General features: G+C 50.8%; 1 protein-coding gene across 3 annotated transcripts in view; it reads right to left on the bottom strand.

The window, feature by feature from the left end:
* The window catches only part of Pfkm (phosphofructokinase, muscle), a 46,364-nt gene that overhangs the window by 1,350 nt on the left and 27,712 nt on the right, over nt 1–17,302 (bottom strand). For all 3 annotated transcript variants that reach the window (XM_036208857.1, XM_036208855.1, XM_036208856.1), the window contains 18 exons: nt 15,855–15,928; nt 14,845–14,922; nt 13,268–13,457; nt 12,885–13,050; nt 9,332–9,376; nt 8,828–8,936; nt 8,615–8,710; nt 8,024–8,116; nt 6,945–7,070; nt 5,937–6,001; nt 5,391–5,454; nt 4,526–4,675; nt 4,052–4,122; nt 3,480–3,567; nt 3,248–3,400; nt 2,672–2,836; nt 1,515–1,576; nt 1,202–1,313 (listed from right to left, as the gene is read on the bottom strand). In XM_036208857.1, the coding sequence (XP_036064750.1) occupies nt 1,202–1,313; nt 1,515–1,576; nt 2,672–2,836; nt 3,248–3,400; nt 3,480–3,567; nt 4,052–4,122; nt 4,526–4,675; nt 5,391–5,454; nt 5,937–6,001; nt 6,945–7,070; nt 8,024–8,116; nt 8,615–8,710; nt 8,828–8,936; nt 9,332–9,376; nt 12,885–13,050; nt 13,268–13,457; nt 14,845–14,922; nt 15,855–15,928 (1,907 nt within the window). The remainder of the gene's footprint in view (nt 1–1,201; nt 1,314–1,514; nt 1,577–2,671; nt 2,837–3,247; nt 3,401–3,479; nt 3,568–4,051; nt 4,123–4,525; nt 4,676–5,390; nt 5,455–5,936; nt 6,002–6,944; nt 7,071–8,023; nt 8,117–8,614; nt 8,711–8,827; nt 8,937–9,331; nt 9,377–12,884; nt 13,051–13,267; nt 13,458–14,844; nt 14,923–15,854; nt 15,929–17,302) is intronic.

Below are 17,302 nucleotides of genomic sequence, written 5' to 3'. Positions count from 1 at the left end.
TATGTGTGTGTATACACACACACACACACACACACACACACACACACACACACACACACACACAGGCTCCATTCCTGCAGAGGCTGCACCTTCCCTCAAACTGAGATACTAGGAATTCTTTGTGGATAGAGAAACATTGGTGCTTAAGAGGCCATTTGGAACGAGTAGAACCCATGAATGAGGCCTTTCTCCTAAAGCCCAATTAGTGGAGATGGAAGCCTACACTCATCAGGCTCAAGAAAGGTGAAGGTGTGGTGGGAAAACCAGCTAGGCTCCTTCAGCTCTAATTCACATTAGGTAAGTGGCCTTAAAAATGTTTTTCTCTCTAGACCCTATTTTCCTCATCAGAATCACTGGTTCTCAATTAGAGATCCCTTGGGGGGGGGACGGGGGACATCTGGCCATGTTCGAAGGTGTCTTTGTTCAAATTGAGGGTGAAGAAGAGGTATGACTGGCTTATAAGTAGGTAGAGGCCAGGAGTGCCGCTAAGCTCCTACAATGCATACAACAGCCACCCACAGCAAAGAACTAATGTCCCCCAATGGCAGTGACTCCAAGGTAGAGGAACTATATCCTAAGCACAGAGAGTGGATTGCATGCGTCTCTGGAGCTGTGTGGTGGTTTGAATAAGATTGGCCCCTATGGGCTCATACATTTGAAAGCACTATCACCAGGGAGCGGCAATATTTGAAATTAGAATTAAAAGGTGTGCCCTTGTTGGAGTAGGTGTGGAGGAAGTTTGTCACTGAGGTTGGGCTTTGAGTTTCAAAAGCCCAAGCCAGGCCTAGTCAGTCTTCTTTGCCTCCCTCTCTACCTCCTTCCCTCCACCCTCCTCCCTCTCCTCTCCTCTCTCCTCTCCCCTCTCTCTCTGCCCGTAGACTAGGATGCAGCTCTCAGCTACTGCTCCAGCATGTGCATGCCTGCTGCCATGCATGCAGCCATGCTCCCTGCCACGAGGATAATGGACTAAGCCTCTGAAACCACAAGCAAAGCTCCTAGTGAAACGCCTTCTTTCCTAAGAGTCGCCTTGGGCGTGGTGTCTCTTCACAGCAACAGAACACTAAGGCAGGCTGCATCTGAGCTCAAGCTGTTTTCATGTGTGACCCAGCCTTGTTCCGTGGTGGCCGTGAGGCCCCTCTCCGATCTGACGGGTTGTACGGCTGTCGGGGGCTCGGGTGACTAGTGGAGGGTGTCTCACTACCTGCTGCATGTGGCCAAGCACATTCTTCCTGCTGTCGAAGATGCCTTTGCCCTCCTCCGAGTACAGGTTGAAGATGAAGTCAGTGGTGTAGTTCTCATTGCACTTCTCATTCCTGCCAGGGAGACCAGAAGCCCGTGAGTCCGTCCTCACCCCTGCCTTGTGCGTTATGGGGCCCTCCACGTCCTCCCAAGGCCCCTCCACTCCCACACTCTTCCACACCCGATTCCTCCGGTGTGCCGACCACAGATCCATCGAAGGACTGGGGCCACACTGACCAGTGTCTTAACCTAGAGACAGACTGTTAACAAGGTACCTTAACACCAAGCCTCTTTTCACGGTTGTTTTCATCTTCTGCACCAGATGTTCAACGTTCACCTGCAGATGAGCCAGTAAACCCTAAGCTTAGCTGGGATTGGTCAGGGTGGACAAGCGGCCTGTCCTCTTCTACATCAAGCCTTTCCAAGACAGGAAAGGGCGTGGAAGAGAGTTGTTCACAGCCTGGGCTGGCGGCGCTGGGTCTGTGTCCCTTGAGTTTAGGGTCAGTGGAACTTAGAAAGGCCCAATCCGATACAGGGAAGCGAGAGAAGAGGCATTAGAGAACCCTCCCTCTCCCACCTCTGACCAGGAGCTTCCGGCTCCCCTGCCCTCAGGAGTGACTGCTCACAGTGTGTGTTTTTTATACTTTTGACGTGTGTTGCTCGTATTTAAAGCAGTGATCCAGCTGTTGGGAATGTGGACCCTCACTGCAGCTCTGAGCTGAGTATGAAAACAAGACTTCCACTCTCTGCTCTTGGCAGGGATTGGCTGGGATCCTGAGCTGGGAGTTCCCCCAACGTGCTGCTAAATCTCCACTCTGTAGCTTTCTTCTCCTCCACTGAACTTTTTTTTTTTTTAAATGTGGAGCTGAGGATCGAACCCAGGGCCTTGCGCTTACTAGGCAAGTGCTCTACCACTGAACTAAATCCCCAACCCCTCACTAAACTTAAAACAGGAAAAATAATGACCATTTGATCCCTCTGTGAAATATGAGTTGAGTCCTGACCAGAGGGGAAGGGGTAATTTCCCTCAGAATGGCAGCAAGAGAAACCTGGGGAGAAGAGATCACGGATTCTTCAAGCATTTAAACTACCTGCTCTCTGGAGTTCTGAAGTTTTAAAACTCTCTAAACCTTCCTCACCTATAATATGGAAGCAATAGCTTTACATACCTGTTGTGAAGATACAATCAAACAACACCAAAGGGCTTAGCGGCATGTTGCCTGACAAAATGCAATCCCAAAATAGAAGCTGTGGGCATGTATGTGGGACAGCACTGGAGAACACTTGTAGGGAGCCCTTCGAGTCTTCATGGGGCTGCGCCCATCAGCTCCATCCTCCCCCTGAACTGCCTAGCTCTGGTTACTATAGGAACACTCAGGAAGATAGACTAGAACCGGAGAGAGATACCTAGAAGGCTCTAGTGGCCACCTACCTGTAGATCCCGAATGGTGAAGGGCTCCTCAAAAATGTAGGCAGCATCAGCCCCAGCCGCTAGTCCTGCCATGGTGGCCAGATAGCCACAGTAGCCACCCATGGTCTCAATGATAAAGACCCGACGCTTGGTGCCAGCTGCAGACTGCTTAATCCGGTCACAAGTCTGTAAAGACAACGGACCACACAGATAGGGTCAGGAGTGGAATCCTTATTCAGCTTCTTTCACTAATTTAACTCCAGAGCTACAGCCAGTGAGACCCCTGGACCTCATCAAGGTCCTGTGTTCAAAGAGGGTACTACATTGTAGAACTTCTCTCCTGGGAAGAAAGCCATACCTATCTGTAATGTTATTCAGAATAGGGGTATTAAACTGTACAACTTCAGAGGACATAACAAAACAGGCCCTTTGGTAACAATGACATATTCCTAGGTGAAGAGAATAAATACCAGCACAGATGTCTGGCTGCATGGAGTATTTCCCAAACACTGCTATTTATTAAAAAATAGAGGCTCACTTTCCAAGACCAGAACACTACTCAGGCTAACCAGGATGGAGGTGGTGGCAGGCGCTCACCGTGCAGATGGTGTTTAGTGCTGTGTCGGCCCCGATGCTGAAGTCTGACCCAGGGACGTTATTGGAGACAGTGGCAGGAATGACCACAAACGGGATGCAGAGCTCATCAAACTGCTTCCTGCCCTCCATCAGCTCCAGGCCCCCTGTGTAAGCCTAAAAGAGCAGCAGGACCAGACATGAGAAGGAAAGGGAAGGGGGCAGGGGGGAGGAGAGGAGACAGGGGGACACTCACCTCAAAGCCCCCAATGATGACAAGGCCCTGAATGTTAAACTTCGTTATGTTGGCACTGATCTGTTCCAAGTTCTTTTTGGGCAGAGTCCTAGTTGACCAGTGGCAAGGAGCAGGGAGGAGGAAATTGGGGTGAGATAGCAAGATGGAATGAGAGAAAGGTTAAGAATTAGAAAGGTGAGTCGGGAGGTGGCGGCGCACACCTTTAATCCCAGCACTCGGGAGGCAGAGGCAGGCGGATCTCTGGGAGTTCGAGGCCAGCCTGGGCTACAGAGTGAGTTCCAGGACAGGCTCCAAAGCTACACAGAGAAACCCTTTCCAAACAGAAAGAAAGGAACAGGAACAGAAAGTGCTTTCTTTAGTGTCTGGACCTATGGCCCCATCCTTCCCCACACTCTCACACCATTCCAGAGTACACAGTGGATCGCTAAGTGGTCAGATCTGCTCCATGTTGTGTGCTTGGGCCTGTCTATCCTCACTGAGGACACTCTTAGCTTTCAGAGCAGTAGAAGTAGGCCCTAGCCTAATGGATTGATGCCCACATTCAAAAGCATCTTGAAAGGGGAACCATTTACCTTTTAGTGCCAAGTTTGGAACCGCCTTGACCAGTCCAACCTCCAACATAGCTCCAGCCAGCTTCTTCAATCTGCAGGGGAAAGCCACACAGCTCTACATCCTGGCTAGGGTGCCAGGAAGCCCATGTGTGACTGAGGCCACTTCCTGAGCTCCAACCCCACAGTCCCCCTTGGTTGGAAGGTGACCTAGCTTTTCCTCACACTGAATTCTTCTACCCTTCTGACTCATTTGGGAATAAGTCTGTATGATGGCAGACACTGTGCTGAGCTCTGGGACAGAGAAATAAATAAGATGTGATGTTTGGAAAGGACTGGTCCAGAGTTCCTATCCTTATCACCCTAAAATTAATTATGCTCCCTGGAGAGACATTCAGGTGGCAAGGAGGCAGAGACAATGGACTGGCCGCCCTACACCGGCCTCCCCTGGCCCCACACTGCGTGTGTGTGTGTCCTTCTTCCTTTGTGTTGTCGTACCTGACCTTTGGCTAGACCCTCGAAGCCATCATGTACAACCAGCACTCGGTTACCCTGGATCAGGCCGATCCTCACAGTAGAGCGAACGGCAGCGTTCATGCCTGCAGCCGGGGCCCCCACGTTCATCACAGCCACTGTGTGCAGCCCACCCTGTTCGGAAGGAAGCAGGGAGAAGATGAGGAGAGCAACACCCCCAGGCGGGAGATCACCAAGAGAAGCACAACTCTGAGACCCTAGAATACATGGGAATACACATCACTCCCCCAGGCAATGCTAGCGCACAGCCTGCTACTTTGTCCTATAGAAGCAAAACTCCTCACCACAGATCAACACAGAAAGCCTGCATCATCATTATATGAGACAGAAGGCCTTGGAGAACAGTGCTTCCCAAAGTGCGGTCCTTAGGCCGCTTGCATTCCGATCCACCTGCGAGGCTTATAGAACAGCACATTCCTGTCTGCTGCTCTGCATCTCACTTTCTGCTGAGGGAAGGGCCCAGGAGTCCACACACTTCATAAGCATCCCAGACAACTCTGATAAACAGTAAACACTGAGAACCGCTCTTTCAAGGGAACAGGAAGTGAGGTAGATCTCGGTGTGATTACACTCACAGGATCAAAGCCCGCTTTCCTGCCTCGTGCACTTTTGCCAACCCTGAACCTGGTGTGAGTCTCCGGTTCTCTAACTGACAAGGTGAAAACGCAGGGCTAGTACCTGGGATGGCTAATAGAGCCGTCACACGGGGTCAGGGTTCCAGCACGGAAGAACAGCAGTGACAAAGATAGGGCAAGGCTAGGGTGGTGTGGACTGTGGGCAGCAAGCACTTTGTGAAGAGAAACTGAGGGGAAGGGCAAGTTGCCCGTACCTTAGAGACTGGGGGTCTGACGTGGGCTAGAAGCTTGTATACCTCCCAGTTGTTCATGAAGCTCCTATACAAAGTACAAAGAGAACAGGCTGTCTTCAGGCCGCTCCTTAACGCAAGCAGCCACCAGAATCCCGGTCAGGAGTGGGGTCTCCGTGAGTTTCCAGAGGGTACACCTCTGAGGAACTAACCAGGCAGAGCAGGGACTAGGGAGGGGCTTGCAGGGGAGCTATCCACTCATCAAACTCCCTGCGTGTTTCTGTCCCAGGTGCTGTGCTCAGCATATGAGAGAGACAGTTCTTTGCTTAGGGACGCCCCGAACCTAGCTGAGGGCCACATCTAGACAGAACAGATGAGAATGAAAAGGAGAGCATCCCTGGAGGAACTGAGCCTCTTGGGCACCTCACAACTGACTTCCTTGGGGAGGAGGTTGTTGCAGACAGTAGTTAGAAAAGGCGGCTCATGTTTGGGGCCTAGAGTGATACAGATTTCCGGCTTCATTCTGGTATCTGGTTGCTATAGGTGGCGACTTCCTGATCATTTTCTCACCGGCCTCTCAGCTTCATGGCTTCATCGAATCTCTTCTCATCCATAGCCTTGGTCACATCTTTGGTCTATGAGGGAGGGACACAGTAACTGTCACAACTCCAAGGCATGGTTCTGCGTGACCAAATCTCCTTCCTGCTCATCTACACCCCACCTTTTCCACGTCCCCCAAACTATCACGAAACATCTTTTATTTCTTCTTAATTTTTTCTGAGCAGCAAAGTAGGGACTAAATTAGAATTCTGGGCAGAGTAGAGGGGTACTCGCGGGTGGCAGAACCTTCCCCTGTGCACTCAGGTCCCTACCAGCCTCAGGACTGCTAAACAATGAAGAGATCCTGCCAGGTGAGAAGGGTCCCTCCCCACCGTGCTCAATGGCTGCCTTCTACGCAGAGCCCTGGCTTCTGTACTTTGGGGGTGCAGTCTCAAACATGGCTGCAGGTTATTGGGTTTCTCAAGTCTCAGAGAGAAGCAGGCCCCAGAACAGAGGCAGCCCCAACACACAGGAGCAACACTCTAGTTCAGCAACCAGCCACTGTGTTCATACTGCGTATTCAAAGGAGTGGCTACCCTAGAGAACCCAACATTTTCCGGGTACTGCGTCTCCTCAGTCTTTATCACCCTGGAGGTGAGCAGTGGGTACCTCTGTTAATTTAGAGAAACGTCATGTAGAGATCAGAGGTAACTGGCTAGGAGTTAATAATTAGTGTTCCCACGTCTTAGGATTGTTAGGAGAGACACTGCATTTGTGCCTCTCCTACATAACTACATGAAAAGGGTTTGAGGTTGGTGTTTATAAAATATTACAGAGTATGTGGACCTTCCCTCCTCCTCAGGAATGCCGAGTGGTGCAGCTCTCGGGACTGCAGTCTACTGTGTCTTTACGTCTCTCTCCACCATCCTGCCTCTCCATCTTTTTCTCTACCGGGACCATAGAAGTTGATCTCATGTCCTCTGAGCTCCCAGGAAAGGGTATAAGACTGCTAAGACCCAGAACGGGGTCAGCACTTACCACTTGGACACACTCCATGAGGGGCAGGCGCACTGCCTGGTTACCGGAGAGGCTCACCACACAGGCTGGGGTGTCTGGAGTCCCCTCCAAAAGTGCCATCACTGCTTCCACACCCATCCTGCTTCCCTGAAGGAGTCCATGGGACAACAAATTTGCTTAGACCTCCCTGGCTAAGAGCCAGGATGCTCAGGGTCCTTTCCAAATCCTAGGGCTGAGTTCCACATTGAAAGGCTGCATCCAGGTACCTGCTGTGCTTTGCCTGCCTACTCAGATCTCACCTAAAGCTTGATGGCTCCCTACCCAGATCTCACCTAAAGCTTGATGGCTCTCTGCCCAGATCTCACCTAAAGCTTGATGGCTCTCTGCCCTCTTGTCATCAGAACCCTAAGGATTGTACTTGGTTCCAGAGAAGCATGTCCATGTCATATTGTGATCAGTGAGTTATGGGAATTTAGCACTGTTCTCTTGTTCCTGCTAAAGAAGTAGATAGCCGCCGGGTGGTGGTGGCACACGCCTGTAATCCCAGCACTCGGGAGGCAGTGCCAGATGGATCTCTGTGAGTTTGAGGCCAGCCTGGTCTACAGAGCTAGTCCAGGACAGGCACCAAAGCTACAGAGAAACCCTGTCTCAAAAAAACAAAAGAAGAGGAGGAGGAGGAGGAGGAGGAGGAGGAGGAGGAGGAGGAGGAGGAGGAGGAGGACGAGGAGGAGGAGGAGGAGGAAGGAGGAGGAGGAGGAGGAAAAGAAGAAGAAGAAGAAGAAGAAGAAGAAGAAGAAGAAGAAGAAGAAGAAGAAGAAGAAGAAGTAGAAGATAGTTTCTAGGTGAAACAGGGTAAGAATGATAAACTGAGGATCCAAGTTAGATCCCGGTAGCTTCACTGACGTTAGAGCTCGTATATAGTGATCCTCACACCTAGGGTGCTGTCACCTGCCATCATCTTTCTGTACAGGAACAGATGAAGACCACTATGGCCTAGAGGCTGATGGAGGGATAGCATGGCTAATGAGATAAGCCCCATAGAAGCAGGACTGCAAGGCTGGGGGCTCTAAGGTACAGGAACACAGAATTCTGTGACTTACCAGAATCCGATCAAAGGCTGATGGCGTCCCACCACGCTGCACATGTCCCAAAACAGTAACCCTGGTGTCATATCCAAGACGCTTTACCACCAGCTAAAAGGATGAAGAAAGGAAAACACAAAGGACCAGGAAGAGATGCAATGTCAAGACTCAGAGGCTAACAAGGGAGTGGCTAAGCATGCTAGGGAACAGGGTTTCACACCAAGGGCATGGCCAAGCATGCTGGGGGACAGGGTTTCACACCAAGGGCAATGTCAAGACTCAGAGGCTAACAAGGGAGTGGCCAAGCATGCTGGGGGACAGGGTTTCACACCAAGGGCAATGTCAAGACTCAGAGGCTAACAAGGGAGTGGCCAAGTATGCTAGGGGTCAGGGTTTCACACCAAGGGAGTGGCCAAGCATGCTGGGGGTCAGGGTTTCACACCAAGGGAGTGGCCAAGCATGCTGGGGGGTCAGGGTTTCACACCAAGGGCATGGCCAAGCATGATGGGGGTCAGGGTTTCACACCAAGGGCATGGCCAAGCATGCTGGGGACAGGGTTTCACACCAAGGGCGTGGCCAAGCATGCTGGGGACAGGGTTTCACACTAACATTCTTGATGTCTTCTGAGGTGATTGGTTTTCCGTTCTTGTCAATTGCACCCTCAGCAACAATGATGATGTTAAGGCGAGAACCACGGATCCTTGTCTGGTCAAGAACAGGAGAGAAAGTGGCCAATGGAATTAAACTGAAGAGGAGAACATAGATCACCCATGAAATAGGATGAGGGGTTTTCCCCCCCAAGGGCAAGATAAACATCAATACCTCACTGAGACGCCGACAAAGGTGTTCCTCCCAATCATCATCAGGGGGACATTCAGGAATAAAAACCCAATCGGCCCCACAGGACAAAGAGGTGACAAGGGCCAGGTATCTGAGGTGAGAGCCAGAAGCATGGATTAGGAACCTTTATATTCATAAATAGCCTCATCACATCCAGCAAGATCTCTCAGTCCCCATAGCGATGAAAGATACAGGGACCTTGCATTTCATTCCTGAAGCAAATGAGCACTAAGCCTGCCAATGAGATGCTGTCCTTGAAAGTCACCACCATCTTACTGGCTTCCCAGCTCAGAGATTGCCCATCCTTTCATGTGTACCTGAGCATGGCCCATATGCACATATAAGTAGGCAAGACAGTGCAAAGGCAGGGAAAGAGAGTCATGTTGTGTGGAGCATATACACTTCCAGACTCCACAGGACTCTCTGGGAAGAGGAAAGGGCCATCTCTAGGTCTGTGGAATACAGGGGTCACGATGGGGTTCTTACCCACAGTGGCGGCCCATCACTTCCAACACAAACGTCCTCTGGTGGCTGCAAGAGAAGATGAGGTTTACAGTCTGCATGTCCCTGTGTTCCAGGACAAAGACACCATCCACACCTAGGCTCCTTGGCCTCTGGGAGATGCATTTATGCTGCTAGCTATCCAGTAGGTTTCCTGAAAGACTATGAAGACATAGGAGAAGCAGTTTGGCTTCCTGGAGCGGTATGGAGACTCCACTCCCCAAAAGGATGAGTCTCAAGAGCAGAGAGAAATAGGAGAGATGTGGCTATGGGGCTAGGCTAAACTGGAGTCTTGTAAGCTTCCCTGGGATAAACGGGCAGGCAACTGTCTTCCCATTTCCTCCACTGACCCCCTACCCGACCTGTTTACTTCTGAGCAGTGGTGCTTATGGCATCCATACAGTTGGCCAGGGCAGCTCAGACTGTGAACTCCCCAGATCTGCCTTAGACTGAACCACACAAGACAGTGGTTTCCAACCTGTGGGTCATGACCCCCTGGGGGTTATATATCAAATATCCTGCATACCAGATATTTACATTACGATCCATAACAGTAGCAAAATTATAGTTGTGAATTAGCAATGAAACAATTATATGGTTGGGGGTCACCACATGAGAACTGTATTAAAGGGTTGCAGCATTAGGAAGGTTGAGAACCACTGACATAAGAGATTGTAGGTACAAAAGACCCCAGAGCAACTTGCCTGAAAAACAGACTGGAGAGTGGGAAAAAGTCAGTTAGGGGGCAGAGCAACTTCAGCATTCTAGGGGTGAGTCTCAGAAAAGGGGTTCTAGCCCCAGGACAGTATTCACAGTGGCTTTTCATTCTCATTCACTCTTGCCTGTCCTCCTGTCTACTTCTCTGCTGCCTCCTCCCATCATCCACTGCCTCTTCCCATCATCCACTGCCTCCTCCCATCATCCACTGCCTCCTCCCATCATCCACTGCCTCCTCCCATCATCCACTGCCTCCTCCCATCACCCACTGCCTCTTCCCATCATCCACTGCCTCTTCCCATCATCCACTGCCTCCTCCCATCACCCACTGCCTCCTCCCATCACCCACTGCCTCCTCCCATCATCCACTGCCTCTTCCCATCATCCACTGCCTCCTCCCATCATTCACTGCCTCTTCCCATCATCTACTGCCCTCCCATCATCCACTGCCTCCTCCCATCATCCCACTGCCTCCTCCCATCACCCACTGCCTCCTCCCATCATCCACTGCCTCCTCCCATCATCCACTGCCTCCTCCCATCATCCACTGCCTCTTCCCATCATCCACTGCCTCCCTCCCATCATCCACTGCCTCCTCCCATCATCCATTGCTTCCTCCCATCATCCACTGTCTCTTCCCATCATCTAACTGCTCCCTTCCATCACCACTGCCTCCCTCCATCATCCACTGCCTCCTCCATCATCCAACATGTTCCTCTTCCATGCATCTATTGCCTCCTTCCATCACCACTGCTCCCTCCCATCAATCCACTGCCTCCTCCCATTCATCCACTCCTCTCCCATCATCATTGCTCCTCCATCATCCACTGTCTCTTCCCATCATCTACTGCCTCCCTTCCATCACCCAACTGCCTCCTCCCATTCATCCATGCCTCCTCCCATCATCCACTGTCTCTTCCATCATCTACTGCCTCCCTTCCATCACCCACTGCCTCCCTCCCATCATCCACTGCCTCCTCCCTATCACTCCACTGCTCTCTCATCAATCCACTGCCTCTTCCACATCACACTGCCTTCCTCCATCATCCTGCTCTTCCCATACTATGCTCCTCCCATCATCCCTGCCTCCCCCATCATCCACTGCCTCCTCCCATCACCCACTGCTCCTCCCATCATCCACTGCCTCCTCCCATCATCCACTGCCTCTCCCATCATCCACTGCCTCCTCCCATCATCCACTGCCTCCCTCCCATCATCCACTGCTCCTCCCATCATCCATTGCTTCCTCCCATCATCCACTGTCTCTTCCATCATCTACTGCCTCCCTTCATCACCCACTGCTCCCTCCCTCCATCATCCACTGCCTCCTCCCATCATCCACTGTCTCTTCCCATCATCTACTGCCTCCCTTCCATCACCCACTGCCTCCCTCCCATCATCCACTGCCTCCTCCCATCATCCACTGCCTCCTCCCATCATCCATTGCTTCCTCCCATCATCCACTGTCTCTTCCCATCATCTACTGCCTCCCTTCCATCACCCACTGCCTCCCTCCCATCATCCACTGCCTCCCATCATCCACTGCTCTTCCCATCATCTACTGCCTCCCTTCCATCACCCACTGCCTCCCTCCCATCATCCACTGCCTCCTCCCATCATCCACTGCCTCCTCCCATCATCCACTGCCTCCTCCCATCATCCACTGCCTCCTCCCATCATCCACTGCCTCTTCCCATCATCCACTGCCTCCTCCCATCATCCACTGCCTCCTCCCATCATCCACTGCCTCCTCCCATCACCCACTGCCTCCTCCCATCATCCACTGCCTCCTCCCATCATCCACTGCCTCCTCCCATCATCCACTGCCTCCTCCCATCATCCACTGCCTCCTCCCATCATCCACTGCCTCCTCCCATCATCCATTGCTTCCTCCCATCATCCACTGTCTCTTCCCATCATCTACTGCCTCCCTTCCATCACCCACTGCCTCCCTCCCATCATCCACTGCCTCCTCCCATCATCCACTATCTCTTCCCATCATCTACTGCCTCCCTTCCATCACCCACTGCCTCCCTCCCATCATCCACTGCCTCCTCCCATCATCCACTGCCTCCTCCCATCATCCATTGCTTCCTCCCATCATCCACTGTCTCTTCCCATCATCTACTGCCTCCCTTCCATCACCCACTGCCTCCCTCCCATCATCCACTGCCTCCTCCCATCATCCACTGTCTCTTCCCATCATCTACTGCCTCCCTTCCATCACCCACTGCCTCCCTCCCATCATCCACTGCCTCCTCCCATCATCCACTGCCTCCTCCCATCATCCATTGCTTCCTCCCATCATCCACTGTCTCTTCCCATCATCTACTGCCTCCCTCCCATCATCCACTGCCTCCTCCCATCATCCACTGCTTCCTCCCATCATCCACTGTCTCTTCCCATCATCTACTGCCTCCCTCCCATCACCCACTGCCTCCTCCCATCATCCACTGTCTCTTCCCATCATCTACTGCCTCCCTTCCATCACCCACTGCCTCCCTCCCATCATCCACTGCCTCCTCCCATCATCCACTGTCTCTTCCCATCATCTACTGCCTCCCTTCCATCACCCACTGCCTCCCTCCCATCATCCACTGCCTCCTCCCATCATCCACTGCCTCCTCCCATCATCCATTGCTTCCTCCCATCATCCACTGTCTCTTCCCATCATCTACTGCCTCCCTCCCATCACCCACTGCCTCCTCCCATCATCCACTGCCTCCTCCAATCATCCGCTGCCTCCTTCCATCATCCACTGCCTCTTCCCATCATCCACTGCTTCTCTCCCACCTACTGCCTCCCTCCTGGATGCTTTTACCTCTGAGCAGTGGTGGTGATGGCGTCTACAATCTCTACAATCCGGTGCAGGGCAGAGTCAGTACCAATGGTCATATCAGTACCACAGAAGTCATTGTCGATTGAACCAACCAGGCCCACAATGTTCAGGAAGCTAGACTTTGTCGCTTCCTCAGCTGTGATCTTCCCTGTAAGGGGAAGCAAACCAGAGGCCACCAGCTGAGGAATCCCCCACACCTACAGAGCTGATTACTAGAGAGACTGTAGGCAATGGTAGAAAGGAGAGCAAAGATGGTTTGTTTGTGTGAAGTTAACCTTTTTCTCTAACAGGAGTTAAGAGGACAGCTATAATCCAGGCACGGACACACAGTCACATGAAAATCAATACTGATGAAAATGTCCTACCATCTTTCTGGAGGTCATTCAACAGGTCACTCCACTCTGAACGGAAAGTGTCAGCCCCAGTGAGGCTGCCATCACCTCCAATGACACACAGATTGGTGATTCCCCGCTTCACCAGGTTGTGGGCAGCCCGGAGTCGTCCTTCTCGCTCCCGAAAGTCTTTGCATCGGGCACTTCCAATTACTGTGCCTCCCTTCAGGGGAGAGGTAGAATTCAAGTCTTCAGATGGCACAGGCAATTTTGGGTTCAACATGCCAAGATTTCCCCATTTACCCAGTGATATACCAGCATAACCATGCCAGTCCCTTAAGTCCCCAACATCCTTGAGTCATTTGTCCCTTACAGAGGAAAAGAAAGTGGTGCTGGATATCACAGTGTCATCCCCATATTCTGTCACACAGCTAAGGAGACTACTAAGATAACTATTTCACTGGAGAGTTTATCATCAAAGGGATCATTTTCAAGAATAAGGGAATTCGTATATACATTAGTTTCCATTCCAGCTTTATCTCCATCTTCCACGTTGACTTGAGTCTGGATTTTCCTTAGTGCCTGGCATTAGTAGATTGTATCCAAACTATTTTAAGTATCTCTTCCTCTCTAACACACTGGGATTGGACCTGAGATTACCCAGACAGTTGTCACCTTGTCCCCCTTAGTTCCTTGGGATCTGTGGTGTTAGTGGCAGGAGTCAGTATCCAGGTATTCGCAGGGGGAATCAATTGCTCTGTGTGTAGGAAGTCTTGATTTCCCCGGGACTTACAGATACTCCGAGAGGTAAGCAGATGTAAGAATTTTCATGAACAATAGATGCTCCTGGGCATCCATGACTCTAGGGTACTAGTAGAGAACGATTATTTATTCTCAGCCACCTTGTGGTGGGCACTATTGCCTGTATGGGAACGTCACCAGACCACGACACAGTAAGTGGCTTCCCTGGAATGTTTAGTGGATTTAGATAAGGAACGGGAAACAAATACAAATTTCTGACTGGACCAGTGAATGATTATGGTTCTAAGCTAGCCCAGACTGGACACATCTTAGAACACTTGAACAAAATGGAGTAATTACAGAGGGCTGTAGATAGGAAAACAAACAAAAACAAAAAACAAAAACAAAAACAAAAACAAAAACAAAAAACCAGTATCCCTGGGATCTTTGAGGTGCTGTAGGATGGTCTCGATTCCCTTCCTCCCTTAAATAGTCTAGTTTCAGGCTGTCCCATCTCTGTCACATGAGGACTGGCTGAGCTCAAGGCTGTTGGCATCAGTCCTCTAAGGTTATTTTCAGGGCCAGATTTTCCCCGTGACCCCAGAGTAGAACTTGCCTATGATGTGCCAGGTGCAGAAGTCTTGTTATGACCTTTCTCTAAAGGGCAAGCCATCCCAGAACCACCCTCCCACCCCCTTCACCGCTGCCAGAAGCCAGGATGATGTTTTCAAACGCAAAGAGTAAAGGGCAAATGTAAGCCTCTTCTGTCACCAAAACCCTCCACACTGAACCAAGTGGCGGGGAATCTGGGATACCGGGGTGGGACGAGACGAGGTCAGTACAGAGAACACGAGCGCTCTGGGACATACCAGCTGAAGCATCATGGAAACGCTCTCCCAGGTGGCCTCCCTGATGTGCTCACCACCATCCACCAGGCCTTGGTAACCCTGAAGGGAGCAGTATATCCATTAAGCCTCCATTAAGCACTCTCTAGATGGCCAAGACTAGGACAGCTTCCCTAGGAGGAGGTTCAAGCCATACCCTTCCAGTAATGACCTTGGATGACCATGAGAGTGTTATAGTTAGCAAATCAGTCCAAAGAGGGGCGTGTCAACTTTTGTGCTGTTCTGGTTTCTCCCATCCTTTTCTTTTCTGAGACAGGGTCTCACTGTGTAGCTCTGGCTGGCCTAAAATTCACTATGAGACCAGGCTGGCCTCCAACTCACAGACATCTGCCTGCCTCTGTCCCTATAGTACTGGAATCAAAGGCATGTGCCACCATGCCTGGCTCTCTCCCATTCTTGAAATATCAAAATACCCTTCCATCTTAATTTCTTTTTTCCCCTCATCCCATGTCCTCCAAGATGTTTCCAGGAGAACTAGAAGACAGCTGGTTTTGATAACCTAACGAGAAAGGAGGATGGAGGGAGGGAAGAAAGAAACAGGACTTCTTATAAAACTACCAGACTTGGCAAAAGGGCAAACAGACTGTACAGAAAGAGTGGGCGAGGCATGAGAGGACTGAGCAAAGGGAGCCAAGGAGGAGCGGCAACCTCAGAAAGCTGGGAAAATCAACAAACACAGTGAGACCCTGCCTACCTGGGGCTCTCCCCTCGGTTATACTAAACCTGCTGGGAAAGACATCCCATCTCCGTTCTTTCTCTGTGGATTTCCTCTTCTAAATTCAACAGGCAATGTGAGGACCCAGTTTTCAGAAATCAAAAGTGGGAAGGAATGACTCAGTGAGACAGAGAGCCAAGGACAAGAAAACACATCAATTCAGCTAGGAGGTGAAGAGAAGGTGGGAGGAGGCGGCGGTGGGGATGGGGATGGGGGTGACGGGGAGGCAGATTAGGCAGAGAACAAAGTGAAAACCAACCTCATGGACAAAGAAGACACGGGCCCCTGTAAAGATACCAACTCGAACCACAGCCCTGACAGCAGCGTTCATTCCTGTGAGGAGGGGAGAGGAAAGTCGGGGTCACTCTGAGGAAGCGCCGCCCTGGAATGCATAGTTACATCTGGCTGAAGACTGGAGTCAGTCCTGTGGTAGGGTTTGCTCTGAATTGAGACTCCTCTCACCCAAGGCCTCTGCTCTCCCCCACCCCCCATTTCAGTGACTGCATCTAGTGCTAATGGAGTTCCAGACACCCCATCCACTTCCCTCCAGCCCCTAACCTGGGCCTTCCCAACCTCCTCCTGCTAGGGCACCCTGAGAACAACAGCAGAGAAAAAAGCAAGCACATCTTCCAATGCATTTTGTAAGTTAGATACCACCAGACTTGGGCACATAGTGTCTCTTTAATCCCTCCCATAACCTGGAGATTCCTCCATTTCACAGACTTCAAAATGGAAGCTCAACGGTGTCAAGGTCATAAGACCAAAGTACAGATTTGAACCCAAGTCCTCACAGGTCCATATCAGCACTCTAGACTGGCTATTCCGTCTGACCTCAGAGGTTTCACTAGGCTTCCCTGGCTTTCCGCACTGACTAGAGACATCCAGCTTTAGGATGCTGTCCATGGGGAAACGTGACTTTTCATGGCTAAATGATCTGATGGAATACAGTTTGTTTCTAAATATGTTTATTACTGGATGGTGGAGTGGATTCTTTCGGGACACACAGACACACACACAGACACACACACACACACAGACACACACACACACACAGACACACACACACACACACACACACACACACACACGCACCCATACAGAGCTACCATTTGAGTTGTCTACATCTCTATGTGTGTCACCCAGTTGTGGTTCTCTAGCTCCCTCAATGCCAGGACAAGTGTGCAGAGAGAAGTGGTGAGGCATGAACTCCCCACTGTCCTACCTTGAAACATCACCAGGGTTCATGATGATGCTTGCACATCTCAGAGACAAAGTAAATCAGCCTCTAAAACTGCCATGGCCACCCTCTCTCAGATGTTTTTGTTTCAACATAAAAGGTATCATAGGATTCTTAAATCCTGCCTGGAGAAAGATCATAAGCCTACAAACACCCGGGGGCCACTACTCTTGGAACCAGTACAGTAACGAACTGAAAACCAACGCAGAGCTGCTTAGAATAAAACAAGACTAGCTTTCCCTTTTCTTTCTTTTCCTCTCTTCCACCCTACCCCTTACATACTATCTATTATTTAGTTATTAGTTCCAAATCAGACTGTGGGTCCATTCAGCCTTGAACAAAGATGACCAGAACACACATGGTCCTGACGTGGTGCTGAGTGCTGGGGTCACAGCAGTGACCGATGTAGTGTGAAAACTACCATCTCAAGATGTAAAAAAAGGACAGAGGTAAAATGATCCCTAAGGGAG

The sequence above is a fragment of the Onychomys torridus genome, chromosome 16, assembly GCF_903995425.1.
Source record: "Onychomys torridus chromosome 16, mOncTor1.1, whole genome shotgun sequence".
Taxonomy (NCBI): Eukaryota; Metazoa; Chordata; class Mammalia; order Rodentia; family Cricetidae; genus Onychomys; species Onychomys torridus.
The sequence above is the reverse complement of the archived record's forward strand: the minus strand, read 5'-3'. Positions and strand labels throughout refer to the sequence as shown.